At 35.4% G+C, this 14,448-nt stretch overlaps 1 protein-coding gene across 1 annotated transcript in view; it reads left to right on the top strand.

The window, feature by feature from the left end:
- The window catches only part of LAMA1 (laminin subunit alpha 1), a 95,245-nt gene that overhangs the window by 49,886 nt on the left and 30,911 nt on the right, over nucleotides 1–14,448 (top strand). The window contains exons 23-35 of the mRNA XM_072329414.1: nucleotides 1,139–1,375; nucleotides 3,690–3,833; nucleotides 4,149–4,328; nucleotides 4,907–5,092; nucleotides 5,488–5,615; nucleotides 6,706–6,826; nucleotides 6,967–7,104; nucleotides 8,490–8,611; nucleotides 9,688–9,774; nucleotides 10,029–10,222; nucleotides 11,143–11,285; nucleotides 13,563–13,661; nucleotides 14,220–14,331. Of these exons, the coding sequence (XP_072185515.1) occupies nucleotides 1,139–1,375; nucleotides 3,690–3,833; nucleotides 4,149–4,328; nucleotides 4,907–5,092; nucleotides 5,488–5,615; nucleotides 6,706–6,826; nucleotides 6,967–7,104; nucleotides 8,490–8,611; nucleotides 9,688–9,774; nucleotides 10,029–10,222; nucleotides 11,143–11,285; nucleotides 13,563–13,661; nucleotides 14,220–14,331 (1,891 nt within the window). The remainder of the gene's footprint in view (nucleotides 1–1,138; nucleotides 1,376–3,689; nucleotides 3,834–4,148; nucleotides 4,329–4,906; nucleotides 5,093–5,487; nucleotides 5,616–6,705; nucleotides 6,827–6,966; nucleotides 7,105–8,489; nucleotides 8,612–9,687; nucleotides 9,775–10,028; nucleotides 10,223–11,142; nucleotides 11,286–13,562; nucleotides 13,662–14,219; nucleotides 14,332–14,448) is intronic.

The following is a 14,448-nucleotide window of genomic DNA, read 5'->3' as shown; positions in this document are numbered from 1 at the left end:
TTCTCTAAATCTGCATTTTCAAGCTGCTCTTATTATTTCTGTGAATGTTCTGTAAATAGTTTACTGGTTCCTATTCCATTTCACTTGGGTAATGGTACAGTGGACTATCACTCCTTTAAGTTTTCCTTTCATAGTCTGATTCCACAGTACATACCAATGATCAAATTGGATTAACTTGTATGTTTTCTCAGTACGTGGAATCTATTCCTGGGTACATTTACTGAGCAGAAAAGTAGTTTTGTTTTGTTTACAACCTTTGCCAAATCAAGTCCTGCACTCAGTGAAGTGTACCTTAGAGTCCTTATTTATCATTGTGAACTTGAGATGAGAATATGTGTAAATAATTTCTGTTGTGATAAAGCAGGGTTTAACCTTCACAACTGCAGACCTTTAGTAGTAATTAGGAGCCAAAGTTGGAAACCTGTTTGGTCATAAAGTGTATTAGACTATGCAGTGTAGTACATAGTACTGAGAGAGTGAGAAGTCTGCTTAATACCAAGGGTGAGCAACAAATGTGTGAAGAATGCTAGAGAATACATAAGTATGCTCTATATGTGTGCTTGTAGGTGTTGTACACTGAACTGCAGTGTATGCTAGACTTCCTACTTTTGGGTTCAGTGAGATTCTCAATTCCTGATCAAAAAAGAAATGAAGCTGGAACGAGATGTGAACCCTATTAGTGCTCCTGGAAGTCTTAAACAAATGTCAGTATTAAGACTTTTCTTTCCACTCTGTTAATCTATTCCATTTTATAAATCTATTGTCTCTCTTTCTTTGTGTGTGTATAAAATCCACTATTTACATAACATTATTATAATTTATTACACTCAATTAATGCTGTTTTAATTAAGATATTTTTGAGTGGTATCTTCTGGGACTTGTTCCTTTAACTCTTTTGGTTCTAAACTGGTTATATTTTACATTCCACAGTTCAATAGAAATATGACGTACAATTATTTTTTAAATTCAAGGGAAACAATCCCATGTCTATATGAAAGTTCTTCACTTTTATATTGTACAGCAATTGCTGACAAACACTGTTTTAATGGCTATTTTAAATTTACTGTACATCTTCTGTTGTAGCAAAGTTGACTTAAAAAAGTTATTCCTGATATTAATATATTCTTTTCCCTGTAAGGCCTGCAACTGTAGCGACTCTGGTTCAAATAGTCTGCAGTGTGATGTTTTGACTGGTCAGTGCCAGTGCAAAGCTGAATTTGGAGGACAAAACTGTTCCAGATGCGCATTAGGCTACAGGGACTACCCAGACTGTGTTGCATGTGACTGTGACTTAAGAGGAACCAAAACAGAGATGTGTGATGACACTGAAGGACTTTGTGGTTGTGAAGAAGAGACTGGCATCTGTACCTGCAAGGTATTGAAGTTTTAGGACACATTGGAGTTTCTGATAATTTATTTCTTAAAAATCATAATGGCTATAGAGATGGAAGGATCTTAGACTGCATCCCTCCTCTGAGATATTTGTAAGAACACCTAAAGTCACCTCTAATGGTTTTTTTTTTGTTTGTTTTTTTTTTTTTTTTTTTGTGCCAGTGCTAACCCAGTCTTGTTATGAGTCATCTGTATTAGAAACTGCCAGATGAGTTTTTCAGTTTGGGCAAACACTGCTGCAGGCAAAAGAGATAGCATTAATGCTACCAACATGACGTTGTTATTTCTTTTCTCAGAAGTTCCTAAAATAATGCTAGACAGTTTGCCTCTCCTAGTACCTTCAATTTGTTTTTAAGCAGCCAGGTAATTTTATTTCCAGTTTGTGGTCATACAATCATTGTAGCACAGTACTGCATTTCTCTTTTAGACAAAACTCATGGAATTTCTGTAGATATGTGCTAAGAAGTAGAGGTCAGACCCACGCTTGATCATAAGAAATCATTTCTAACTGACTAATGCTGAATTCTTGCTAATTTTACAAAACAACCACTGTACATTTGAAAGACATCAATCATTGTTCAATCCAATCTTGTATGGGAGTTGGCATATTTAATGACGTCAGCCTTTCTCACTGTACTCCTAAATTCAGTTTGACTGCATTCACTAAACGTGAAATCCATATGTTTATTCTGTGCTAAGTGAATATCTATAACCACATCCTTTTATAATACGTTCAGAATCCTATTTTTCATGTGTTAGTACAGTAGGGTAGAAATGAAAAAGGATAGAGGATACATTTGTCTTGATTTCCCTTTTGCTGTTAGATTTCTGTCTGACTCACAAAAGGGCAAGGACAACTTTTTGAATAGGCCATGAGTTCTGGGACAAATTTTTTGTAAACCTTATTAAATAAATGAAAATGGTGCTAGAGACTTCAATGTCAGTATAGTTCTCTGTATGTTGTAAATGCCATCTGATACGATTTTTAGTGATATATTTTTTTGAGTTTTTTATTTATGCCTCCTGCATTTTTTCTTTGCAAATAATAATTGCTTATAACTCATATGCATTCTTTTGTGGTGTCTATTAAAAAAGTTATTTTTCCAGTACACTCAGAAGATTGAAAAAGAGCAAAAAGGACTACTGATGAAAATAAATTCTAATGCAATGAACAGTGTAGAGAAAATATTACTACCTTAAGGCATGGAAATACTATTCCTTCATTGAGTCTAGAAAGACTCTGCTGCCAGACTCAGGCTTTGCACTGTAGGCTGCATAACCATCTTGAGTTTTCTGAAACAATCTATGAGACTAAGACAACTGCTTACAAAAAGGTTGTTTCTTTCTTAATTAAAAAGATATAATTTCCATATCTGTTGTTTTGACAGATAATTATTTTGTCCTCTGTAGAGATAGCATATCTACAGCTCCTTCCATTATAGATGTGAAAACATTTTTGAAAGCTAATTAAATGTTAGAAAACTCCAGCAGAATAGCTATTGTATCCCTATAATGGCTTATAATCCTTATAATGGGGGAAAAAAACAATGTACAGAGATTTTTTTTTTCTGTTCATACACACATGATTTTATTAGGTTTGGGAACAGTATATTAATTCGGATGATACAATCTTAGCTTCTGAAAATCCAATTTATAATGGTAGGAAGAAACCAATAAATACAAAAAACATGATCTCAATGTCTTTATTAATTTGATTATGTTGCAAGTTCAAATTTGTGTTTCCTCTACTATAAACAAAAGCAGTACTTAATATTTTGGGTATCTTGCTAACACTGTAGTCTGAATGGGCATTCTTTTATTAAAAACAGGAAACACTAAGGGCAGAAATTTAATAGCACAATTTTTTATGCTATTATTATTTTTTTAACGGTTGGACACTTACTGAAAAATGTAGTAATAGGAAACTTACTTCAATACAACAAATAGATACCCTCACAAGTCTCTCTCCAACGTTCTGATTAATAATGAGATCGACATTGACTAATTACTCTGGTGTTTCTTCAAGTTGGACTTAACAATGGAGAGCTGTAGTCCCTTGATTTCTATTCATATTGAGTAGCTTTGGCTTTATGGGCCCGTTTTATGTGGAGGCAGGGGAAGGAATGGATTTCTACCTTTAAATGGAAAACATAATTGCTAATTTTAGTTAGGAAATCAAATACGTGAAATTTGTTTAATGTTCTGTGTTTTTAAAAAACATTCTGTAATTGAAATGAAATGTACTGCTAGCAAAGTGACGTGAATGTGCTGGTATGCTCTTTTCCTCTTCCCTCCAGGAAAATGTATTTGGGCTACAGTGCAGTGAGTGTAAACCTGGAACTTTTGCTCTGTCCGCTAACAACGCACGAGGCTGTACTCCGTGTTTTTGTTTTGGGATGTCTACATCTTGTTTGGAAGTAGAAGATCACGTGAGAATTCCCGTAAGTAGAGTAACATAAACGTGTGCATGAAATTAGGTGTTATATTCCTGGTACCTCTGTGGTGCACCAAAAGGCTGCATGCATTTAATGAATCAGGTGAACTGCAATAAAGTAGCTCACAGGGACAGTGACTTACAGTAAATCCACAAAAAAAAGTAAAGTCTTATTTCTGAAACCCAGTTTTTTTTTTAGCTTGGGCTTTTATAACTTTAAAATGGATTGTTGACTATCTAAAGGAAACTAAGACTATTAACAGTATATTACATCAAAATAATATATTTTTCATTAACGAATCTATTGCTCTTCATGCTATAGATAACCTTAACTCCAGACCAGTCCATTCTGCATGTAGTAGCTCAAAGTAACCTGACTGGAACAGTGGAAGGAGTATTTTCACAATTTCCTGATGTTTTACTGGATGCTGCCATTGTCAGAAAGTACTTAAATACAGAAACATTTTACTGGAGGTTGCCAGAGCAGTTTCAGGGAGACCAGGTGAGACTATTAAATAATTACAATACTTTCTCGATAGTTTCTTTAAACTTTCTTTAATATCACTCCTTTGTATAATGGTCACTTTATCTTGATAACATATTTCTGTGTTATTTAATTCAAGTGGGTAATAAAATGGTATAAACTAATGTGACTGCATAAATGAACTTACATAGATTGTTCTTGCTATAATAAGATTTTTCTTGATACTATAAATGGGTAACACCCTTATTTAAGTATGGTATTATTTTCCAGATATTACATGTGTGATGTATTCAATTTCAGTTTAGAAACTTTAAAGGGCTTACAACTTTGACACTGGATTCAATATATAGATCATGGAATCTCTACTGCTTAGGAATTAAATGAAAACTGAGTATATACCTTCAAAGGTCCTAAAAGAAGAAACTGCCTGCTTTTTAGAAATAAACGCTTAACATTTGTGCAGAAACTGCTAAGTTTAAGTCAGTTTTTCTTGCCAGTTCCTCAAAGAACTGTCACTTTCCAAATCTTCTTATTACCTTAAAACTAGTAGCTATAACCTTGGGATTAATGGAAGTAATAATTCTATATCCAAACAGCTTATGGCATATGGAGGCAAACTGAGATACACTGTTGCTTTTTATGCTTTGGATGGCTTTGGAACCTCAAACTTTGAGCCACAGATTCTAATGAAAGGTGGTCATACCAGCAAATTGGTCATCTATGTAGACAGCCCTTCTCCAGAAAATGGAATAAGAAGTGAGAAAGAAGTAGAAATGAAGGAGGTAAGTTAATACATTGGTGCTGAAATAGAGATATGTATCTTATAGGAACTCTTACAGTCAAGCCCCAAATATCTAAGAAAATACACTGGGAAATGCATACCTGATCTCAAATAAACCGCATTACACTGCATCTATTTCATGTAAAAAATACTTGGGAAAATTGTGTTGTAGAAATTAGGCATGGAATTTAGGGGCAGAGAAGGAAAAGTGAGGAGAAATGGTGTAAAAAAACATTTTGTCCTAGTCTAGTGCCAGGTGTTGGATTTTCTGGGGCAAAGAGTATAGACTCAGTCACTGACTGAATTTCCAAAAGAATGTAGGGGAAAGGAGACCGTTAGCTTTAAGTGAGCTTTAAATATTGATGGTTATTAATAATGTGTGCTGTGTTCCCTTAGGATTCTTGGAAGTATTTTAATTCTGTGTCTGACCAGCCTGTCTCACGTTCTGACTTTATGTCTGTGCTAAGCAACATTGAATACATCCTTATCAAGGCAGCCTATGGCCAAGGATTACAGCAAAGCAGGTAAAGTAATAAGTTTTTAATTATTTCATTGTACTTACTGTAATTGAACTTGGAAATAGTTCCTGCAGAACTATACAGTAAATGTTTAACTTCAAATTAGAGTAATCTCCAATTTTCTATTTATGACTTAAATTTCTCTGATAAGAAAACATTTATTGCCTTAAAAAATATCTGCTTCTTATTTTGATAGAAAAGCCCATGAAGAATCACAAAGTTTTACAGGTTGATGCAGTGTTCTTTTTGATGGGCAATATAGTTAGATGCTTTCTAGGTTATTTCTTTACCAAGTTATTTTTATGGGTAATGAATTTTTTTCTTTGTTTTTCATTTTCCCAAAGAATTAAAACATGTGATACATGTCTGTACAAATCTGGTCCTTTCCTGTAGTTTTACATACTACGGGCCATGGTAGTGAAATATTCTTCTGAGGTGGGAATAACATTTTACTGCCATCTTGAACAAAACTAGGTTACTAATGAAAGAAAGGAGATGTTATATGATCACTGAATCAACTCGTTTAGAAACAAGAAGACAAACAGAGATGCATCCAACAAAAACCCTATACTCTTGCATCTTTACATCAGTAGAGTGGTTCCACCACCAGATATGGGATTATACTAGATTGACAGGCTGTAAACTATGTTATTGATAGATCTTTAGGAGCATCCATAGAGCCGAGCTGTTGTATTTCTTTCTAGATTTTCTGAGGCCAACTTGCATACTCTTGCATGGTGGATTTGTCAGTTTTTGCAAACCAATGAGAACCAATGTATATTACTTTGAAGTACTTCAGATATTTTTGGTGTGTGTTAATCTCATACATTCATTCAAAAAATCTTCAGGTTTTATTGAGGTGTTTCATACTCAATGAGTTATAAGATGGTCTAGGTTAGAAAGGACCTTAAGGATCACCTAATTCCAACATCCCTGCCACGAGCATGTATATATTCCATGCGGAAAAGAGGATCATGGGAGAGTATATATGATAGCTGTGGTAGCTCTTACCTTGAAACATAAAAATGTTTGTATCTTAGTTTTGGTGCTAGGCCTCATCTAGATCTTCATGCTGTCTTGTACACTTATCTTACAGAATTTCAAATATCTCAATGGAAATTGCAGTGAAGTTTGAAGACATGCATCTAGGCAGACCTAGAGCTCATCTTATAGAGCAGTGTAGATGTCCTGCTGGCTATGCTGGATTCTCCTGTCAGGTACTAAATCCTTGAATCCTTTCTGTGCCAAGTAATAATGAAGTTACACAAATGACTTTCAGAATTGTCTATAACTTTTGACAGCCATAATCTTTCTTTCTTTCTTTCTTTTTTATTTTTGAAATTCCCTTTATGAATAGAGCTGTGCTCCAGGATACTACAGGGAAAAGCCTAGAGAATTCAGTGTAAGAGAAACTCATGCTATTATAGCACCTTGTGTGCCATGTCAGTGTAATAATCACAGTGAAACCTGCAACCCTGAAACTGGAAAGTGTTTGGTATGTACAATTTATGCATTTTTTGCATTGGCTTCACCTGAACGTGCACTGTCAGTACTCTATGAAAGGAATTTCTGGGAATAGTATGTGGCTATACTGTATGGAAAAAGTGTAATTTTCCCTATCTACATCTCTAAATCTGTGTTCTGTTTTTCAGATTAATTTTTCTATTCTGTAAAATTATCAAGCTTTTTGGTCACTATCTTCAAAATCATTAATAATTCCTTGGTCTGGCCAAGGTCTGCTTAATCACACAAAGAAGAAGTAAAAGAAGCACTAAGCCATTCCATACTACAGACTAGGTCAATGTTAAATTCTTGTCTCTCTTGAAGCAAATGTCCTCTGAGCTTCTTTAAAGAGGCTCTTTTTGGCATCCTGAGAGTAAAGTAATCTAAGGTTATGCTTCAGCTGGGTTAACTTTTTTATTTCCATCATTTTGTCCCAAAAATTAAAAAGAAGAGTCGCACAGGAATAACATGTAGCCTCTTACTGTCTTGTGAACTCAGTCCTCAATCCTTCAGGCTCTTTTTAAGCCACTCTTTCACCTAAAGTTTGAATCTCATGAATAAGAGTGATGGTTCTTATTACTGTGAGGCCAGTCCATGCAAATCTTTTATACTGAAGAGTAACAGTCATTCATTCTCTCACTCCCTCATTGCAGGCGTAGCGACTCACCCACGTGTTACGTTTACTACTCAAAGATTTCTATCTGAGTTGTGTAGGCAAAATAAACGATTTTCCCCTGTCTTCTGTTCCCATGCAATAGAAAGATGTATTGTTACTATTTAATATACTCTGCTAACCTCTGAAATCTTCACAGTCATAAAAATAAGAATGATAGAAAAGAAGAAAAACAATTAATGAAGGGAATTACTTTAATTATGTTTGTAATACTGATTTAGTGTTTCAATATTAATAGCACTGGCTTTTGTTGAGTACTATAAATTAAATACAGTGTCTGTGAATCTTAACTGTGATTGTTTATTGTTTTATAGCTGCCAAATGCATTTATTGAAACACTGAGATTTGTATTTTTGGTACAGATATCGTGTTTAATTTTTCCATCAGATATTTTTTTAGGACAATTTTTTGTTTTATACTGTGATTTCCTGATCTAAATTGGATTTGTAGATGTAGAAATATACGAATCTTAATGGCACTTCAGAACAGATATTAAGTCAGTCTGTCCGATGGAATGGAAAATATGCTGGCATTTTGCTTATTTTTGCATAAAACATCCCTCTACCCAGAGAATGCTGACCAATGAGTGGTGATATTTAGATGAGATTGTTAAAGACTTGATGCATTTATGGATTGAGGAGAAGATAAAATTCTTCTTCTTTGTTGTTGTTTTAAACTGTCTGAGTTCCTTTTTTGTGTACCAGAACTGCAGAGATAACACAGTTGGTGATTACTGCAGTGCTTGTGCCTCAGGCTACTATGGAAAAGTAATTGGATCTGTCAACGACTGCTCTCTTTGTGCTTGTCCCAGAGCCAACCCTATTAGGTAACCGAAACTTATTACATACAATGTTGTTATAGCTTTCCAGATGCCTTGTGCTGTATGTCCCATCTCCTATGTCCCACACTCTATGACAATAGGAGATAGTTATTGTTATATGTTCTTAAATTTTTATTTTCTGTAAGCTACTTATTTTAGCAAATACAGCTTAAGTTTAGTGTTTACATCTAGTGATTACTTTATGAGGATTTAAAAACAAAAAGATTAATGTCATTTTTTTTGGGTCTCAGATATTATAGATAATAGAGTAGGTTGCACTGACATATTTCAGTTTCAAATGTGGGTCTCTTTTTCCTTCTAAAGACAATGCTTCAGTATTTCAGGCCATTTCCAGCCTGCTCAGGAGCTTTAAATGAGATGAATAGTAGGATAAAAACAAGTACTCCTTTGTTTGTAATTTTTGTCTGTAGACAAAGTTACTTTTAAAACCAAAATGTTATGTAGACTACTTTTCATCTAGATGCTTGAAAAGTGCTGTTGCTTTTGGATAATTGAGTCAGAGTGCAAGTGGAACTACTCTTAGTGTTTGCATGCAGATATCAATTAGATAAATATTACGACCATATCATGTGGTTTCCTCGACTTACTCATCTGTAAAATACTTTTGGAACAATGGATTTAAATCTATGTTGATTTCGTTGGAGTATATTTTGCAGAGGGGTGTATTAATACAAAAAACCTGCAACCTTCTAGATTCTCAGTGTGCTTATATGTGGTTGTGTAGAGAGCAAAACAGAGCTAGGAAATGGCTCAGAGAGGATGTGTTTGAATGTGAGGGATGGACACCAGAAATATCAGGAGGTGGCTGACAGCTTCCATTCTGGCACACAAAAAGCATTACTCCTCAGCTTTCAAACTGAAAGTTGTAAGATGCTTTAGCATGATATGCAGTAAGGGAGTTGCACTGGAGGAAAGCAATCTTTATAAGAAACAAAATACATGTTCTAACCCACTGCATTATGTTGAGCAGAAGATGCTCGATCTGTGGCCGAATGAGATTCTCTGTCATTGCGTGGTTTTCCATTTCTGTGCTAGCAGGCATTTGTTTTTTCTTTCTCCAGTTTTAGTCCCACTTGTGTCCTGAAAGGCGACCATGATTACCACTGTGATGCTTGTCTCCCAGGTTATGAAGGACAGTACTGCGAAAAGTGAGTCATACACCATGTCTCAATTTTTGCCCCCAAATTGCAGGGACAGTTTTGAATAATAAAAACCATACCTTTTCTTGGAATAGATTATTCATAAGCAAATAAATGAATATGTGTGGAAGGCCCTTGTGACTTGTTAGCTACTGTAAAGAAACTTAGTCAAAACTCTATCAATGATTCTCAAAGAGAAATATGATGTCTGGTTTTATGATGAATCTCCCCTGATGTTTTTTGTCTAATTCCTCCTATTGTAGGTGCTCCCTTGGCTATTATGGTGACCCTCAGCTTCCTGGAGGCAGCTGCCATCTGTGTCAATGCAATCCAAGTGGCTCTGTTCATGTTAATTGTGATCGTGTGACTGGCAAGTGCCACTGTAAGCAGGGTGTGACAGGACAGCTCTGTGAGGAGTGTGAACCAAGACATCTTCTTCTGGAAGGAGAGTGTGTCTGTAGGTGGCTTTGAAATTCTTTACTTCTGGGCTTTGGTTTATTCCAAGAGTGTTTTCATATTGATTGGTCTATTCTCTTTATAAAAGGCTTGAACTAATCAATATCAAACAGGGTCCTGTCTAACCTCAGCTGTTCTGTGATTCTGTGAACAAAGAGGAAACTGCAGTGCAAACCATAATATCAGACCAGCAGTTAATCCTTAAATTGGCTAGTGTAGCACTATGAGCATATTTAAGAATAGATAATTTTAATACTTATTTGCTGTTTGTAGCATACTTTTGTTTATTTGAAAACATTAAATTCCTGTACCATTGACTCTTCGCCTTTGATATTGCTCTAATAATACTTAAGGAGTCATCTCATGTGTACAGGCATGCTCTATCAATAATTAGTCATGTAGTCCCTTATGAGAGAGTTGATAGCAGAAAGACCCACTCATTACAGTAATTGCTTTTACAGTGAACCAGGAATATAGACTCATATTTTGTTTTATACAGGAAAATGGGGAATAAATGTACCTACAAGGAATCTATTTCCATTGTGGTATCTTTGTAACCTGTCTGGTAGCTGTTAGTGGCATTGCCCTGGATTTACAGCAATAAAACTAAATAGGTGCATTATGTGCATAGTAAAGCAAGAAGCTCAGTAGTCAGCAAGATCGATACAGCTTGAATGTGTTCTAACCTAAGAATAGCATGCTTAGAATTGGTCCGCTACTGGGGTAGGCATGGAAGGGCAAGACTACAAGCCTGCATTTTCAAAATTGTGTTCTATTATTGACACAAAAAGTAAAGGCACGTGCTATGTAAATAAATAAATAAATAAATTAATCCAACAAAACAACAACAGCCCATAGCAGTATTTGGTTGCTTTTTTAAAGAAAAGCTAATGTTGCTTCTTTTTGGAATGGTTTGTCTAGCTTGTGATGACAACTGCACAGGGGTTTTGCTAAACAACTTGGATAGTCTCAGTGAAGACATACTTTCATTGAACCTTACTGGTATTGTCCATGTGCCCTCTGGGATACTATCAGAGCTGGAGAATGCAACAAAACATCTAAAGGTAATACAAACATATAAGTAGTAGAAATATTTTAGTCACACCTTTAAAAGAAAGCTTGCAGCCATTCACAGTAGTTTTAATGAGGTCCTCCTGAAGTTTATGTGTGTATCTGTAAATGACACCAGATTAAGAACATTATAGAAATTAGTTTTAAGCCCTTTAGTTGCTGATGTTTCTTTTATTTTGTTGTATTGACATTTAAATAAATGTCTGAATATATTTTTCAATCAGTAATGTGATTATTGAATGTACTATATGTGCGTGTTTCATCTGGATTGTGTGGATACTTAGGATTTGTCTAGACTTACTGTATTTAAAGAGCATAATTTTTGGCAATCAGTCTGAAGCATCATATCAGGTCCCTTTTGTTTCCTTTCAAAGAACTGCCAGGATCCTGGGGAACAGTATGCCAAACTGCTTATCTGTTAGACAGGTCTCCTTGGATGCAGCAGTTTGCTTTCCTTGCAGTTCTGTGACCATCAAAGTATGATCCTCTGTCCTTCATCTTAGGAGACAAAAGCTATTAGAATGCTTGTTTTGCATACTTCCAGACTGTAGAAAACTTTCCTCCCAGCTCCTGTGCTGCCTTAAACACCTAGTGGACTCCATAGGCTCAATTGTTGTTGCAGATTAAGTTCTAGTCATCTCTGTACAAAGCCAGAGATAAGTAAAAATATTTGCTACTAAATGACTACTAAAATAAGCTTATTTATTGTTAATTCTGCCCAGCAGTGATTGAGAAAAGACAAGCTCTAAGACAGGGCTTAAACTACTGTCTTTGTGTTCCACCATATCACACCACAGTCAGAATAACATGAGCTTTCATGTGCTGCTGGATTCTGCAAATGAAGTTTGAATTAAAATTTCACCTATTGAAGCATGAGGCAGACTGAATTCTGACCCAAGTGCTCAAAAATTATAATAATTGCAACATCTGAAGGAAAACTGGATTAAATTACATGTTTATGCTTCAGCAGAGGTAGTCTTATCCTTTAGTTCTAGTTGCTAATGTTTTTGTTATCAAGCTTCAGTTTTGCTTCCCTTCCTTTGTGCCATGAAAGCATAAGCATACCAAATGATTGTAATTCTTTAAGGATACAACTGACTTGCTTTCTGTAACTGTTTTATGTTTGTGTAGAAGCTTTGTCTTCAGGGAGCATAAGCATTATTCAATATATCACATCTACTTAATTATAAAGTCAAATCCTTTGTAAAAATGAAGGCAGCATAAGTTTCTCCTTTAATATATATCTTGTTATGTAAAAATTAAGTCCAAACCAACTGTCACTCACTTGGACATGTGATATTCAAGGAATCTAACAATGATTCAAACCTCTTGTGGCTATGATTTCCACTCTTTTTTATGTGAAGGCACAGTGTTCTTTGAACAACTTAATCTTGAGGATAAGTTGGAAGTCTCATAGTTCTTCTGTTTGGAAGTAGGCATTTCTGTGTTTTGTGATAATGAAAGATTTCCTTCCCTTTTTTCTTGTACAGAAGTAACATCTGTAAAATCCCTGTATTTATTTATCTGAATTAGAGGTCTTTGCTGAAGGACTGTCCTTTCCACTTTAAACCAACTTTTACCCAGATTTGCCTTCCTGTTAAGAGATCCCGTATGCTGTTTTGCATCAGTAGAGAAGTGGCGTTCTGTTGCAGGCCTTGAATGTATCAGTTAGTTACAATGTCCTATTTATTGCCAAACACAGCGGTTTTGAGCTGGCCTTGAAGCCAAATACAGCCTGAAGGTTCCTCAGGGCAGAGTTGGTTGTGTTATTTGAGTGCCAAGATCACAAACTCTTGAGTGCCACGCACTGGATTTGACACTGAAATGTAGCTTCAGGGTCATCCTTAACATACACAGTAGATACAGCTATTTTGATGTGACCAGCTGTTGAAATTGTGGAAGATGTGGATCTGGATGGCAACATTTAATTTCATGGTTCTTTGGATTTCTGAAAGTAGCTTCTTTGGGACAGCTCAGACTGTGGAGAAACTGAGAATCAGGAAAGCTGAATATTGCTTCTCTTTTATTACTGGATTGAAAGCATGACATAGCTAGATCAAGAGATTCATTTACTTTCATCTATAGAAATGACCACCTATTCTTCATCAGCTATGTGTATGTAACTATTCTGTCATCTCATGTGCCTTAGAACAATGTCATTTCAAAAAATATAAGCGGTCTAAATAGTTTGAATAGTTTGTTGTTGTTGTTTTTCCCCAGAAATCTGGACACACAGTGGACTCTTTACACTATTGTGTTGTTTCTTACAGGGGTTTATAGTTTCTAGAGAGGATCCAACGTACTGGTTAGCTACAGCAGAAGAAAGTCTTCTGAGTTTGTCAAGAGATGTTGATCAGTTGCCTGAAGAGGTAGGTGGTGCCTTCTTAATCTGTGGAGAAATCTTGTGAGGTTTCATAGCATTGAACATGGACGCTGGAATATTTATTATTTTAAATCTATGGACTTCAGTAGAAGAATTCTGTCTATTCTATAGTCTTTCTGGAAAGAGGGGTTAACCAGTTTGTGGAATTGTTGAACATGTGTAACTAATTGAACTAGGTGCTTGCCCTAGAAGCCTTGTTATTGCCAAGAGGAATTATCTTAGGATATGAAAATTGATGTATACAAGTATATGGTGTTCACTATACAAAAGTAAAAGCTTTGGTAATTATGGTTTTATGGATTGTGAAAATAATTGACTAGTTCTTCACTGATATCAGGGGCTGGAAGTTTCAAAATAACAATGATGCAGCATGAAAACATCACAGTTCTAAAGCAGCTAGATCTGCCTTGTTAAAAAAGTAGTCTCCTCTCACAAAGTATTTTCACTATTGGGAAAAAAGAAAATGTAAAAAGGTGAGCAATTATCATTCATTAATCAGTGTTTTAACAAAATTGTTAAAGAGTGTCTCTGATTTTTTTTCTAGTTATCTAGAATGTTGAGAAAAGCTTGGCAACTTAACACAATGACTCAGGAAACCAGGAGTAAAAGTAAAGAACTGAGTGGATTTATTGACACAGTACATACAGCCATCAAAGGTATCCTGCTTTTAAGATATTTCCACTTCTTTGCAGAATTTACAAGGGTGTTTCCTTTGTAACTTTTAAAGAACTATTTACAGAACACAGAAGTGCTGCAACTTCTCCAGGAGGTTC

This window comes from Excalfactoria chinensis, chromosome 2, assembly GCF_039878825.1.
Source record: "Excalfactoria chinensis isolate bCotChi1 chromosome 2, bCotChi1.hap2, whole genome shotgun sequence".
NCBI classification, from domain to species: domain Eukaryota; kingdom Metazoa; phylum Chordata; class Aves; order Galliformes; family Phasianidae; genus Excalfactoria; species Excalfactoria chinensis.
Note: the sequence above shows the minus strand (reverse complement) of the source record. Positions and strands in the feature narration are given on the sequence as shown.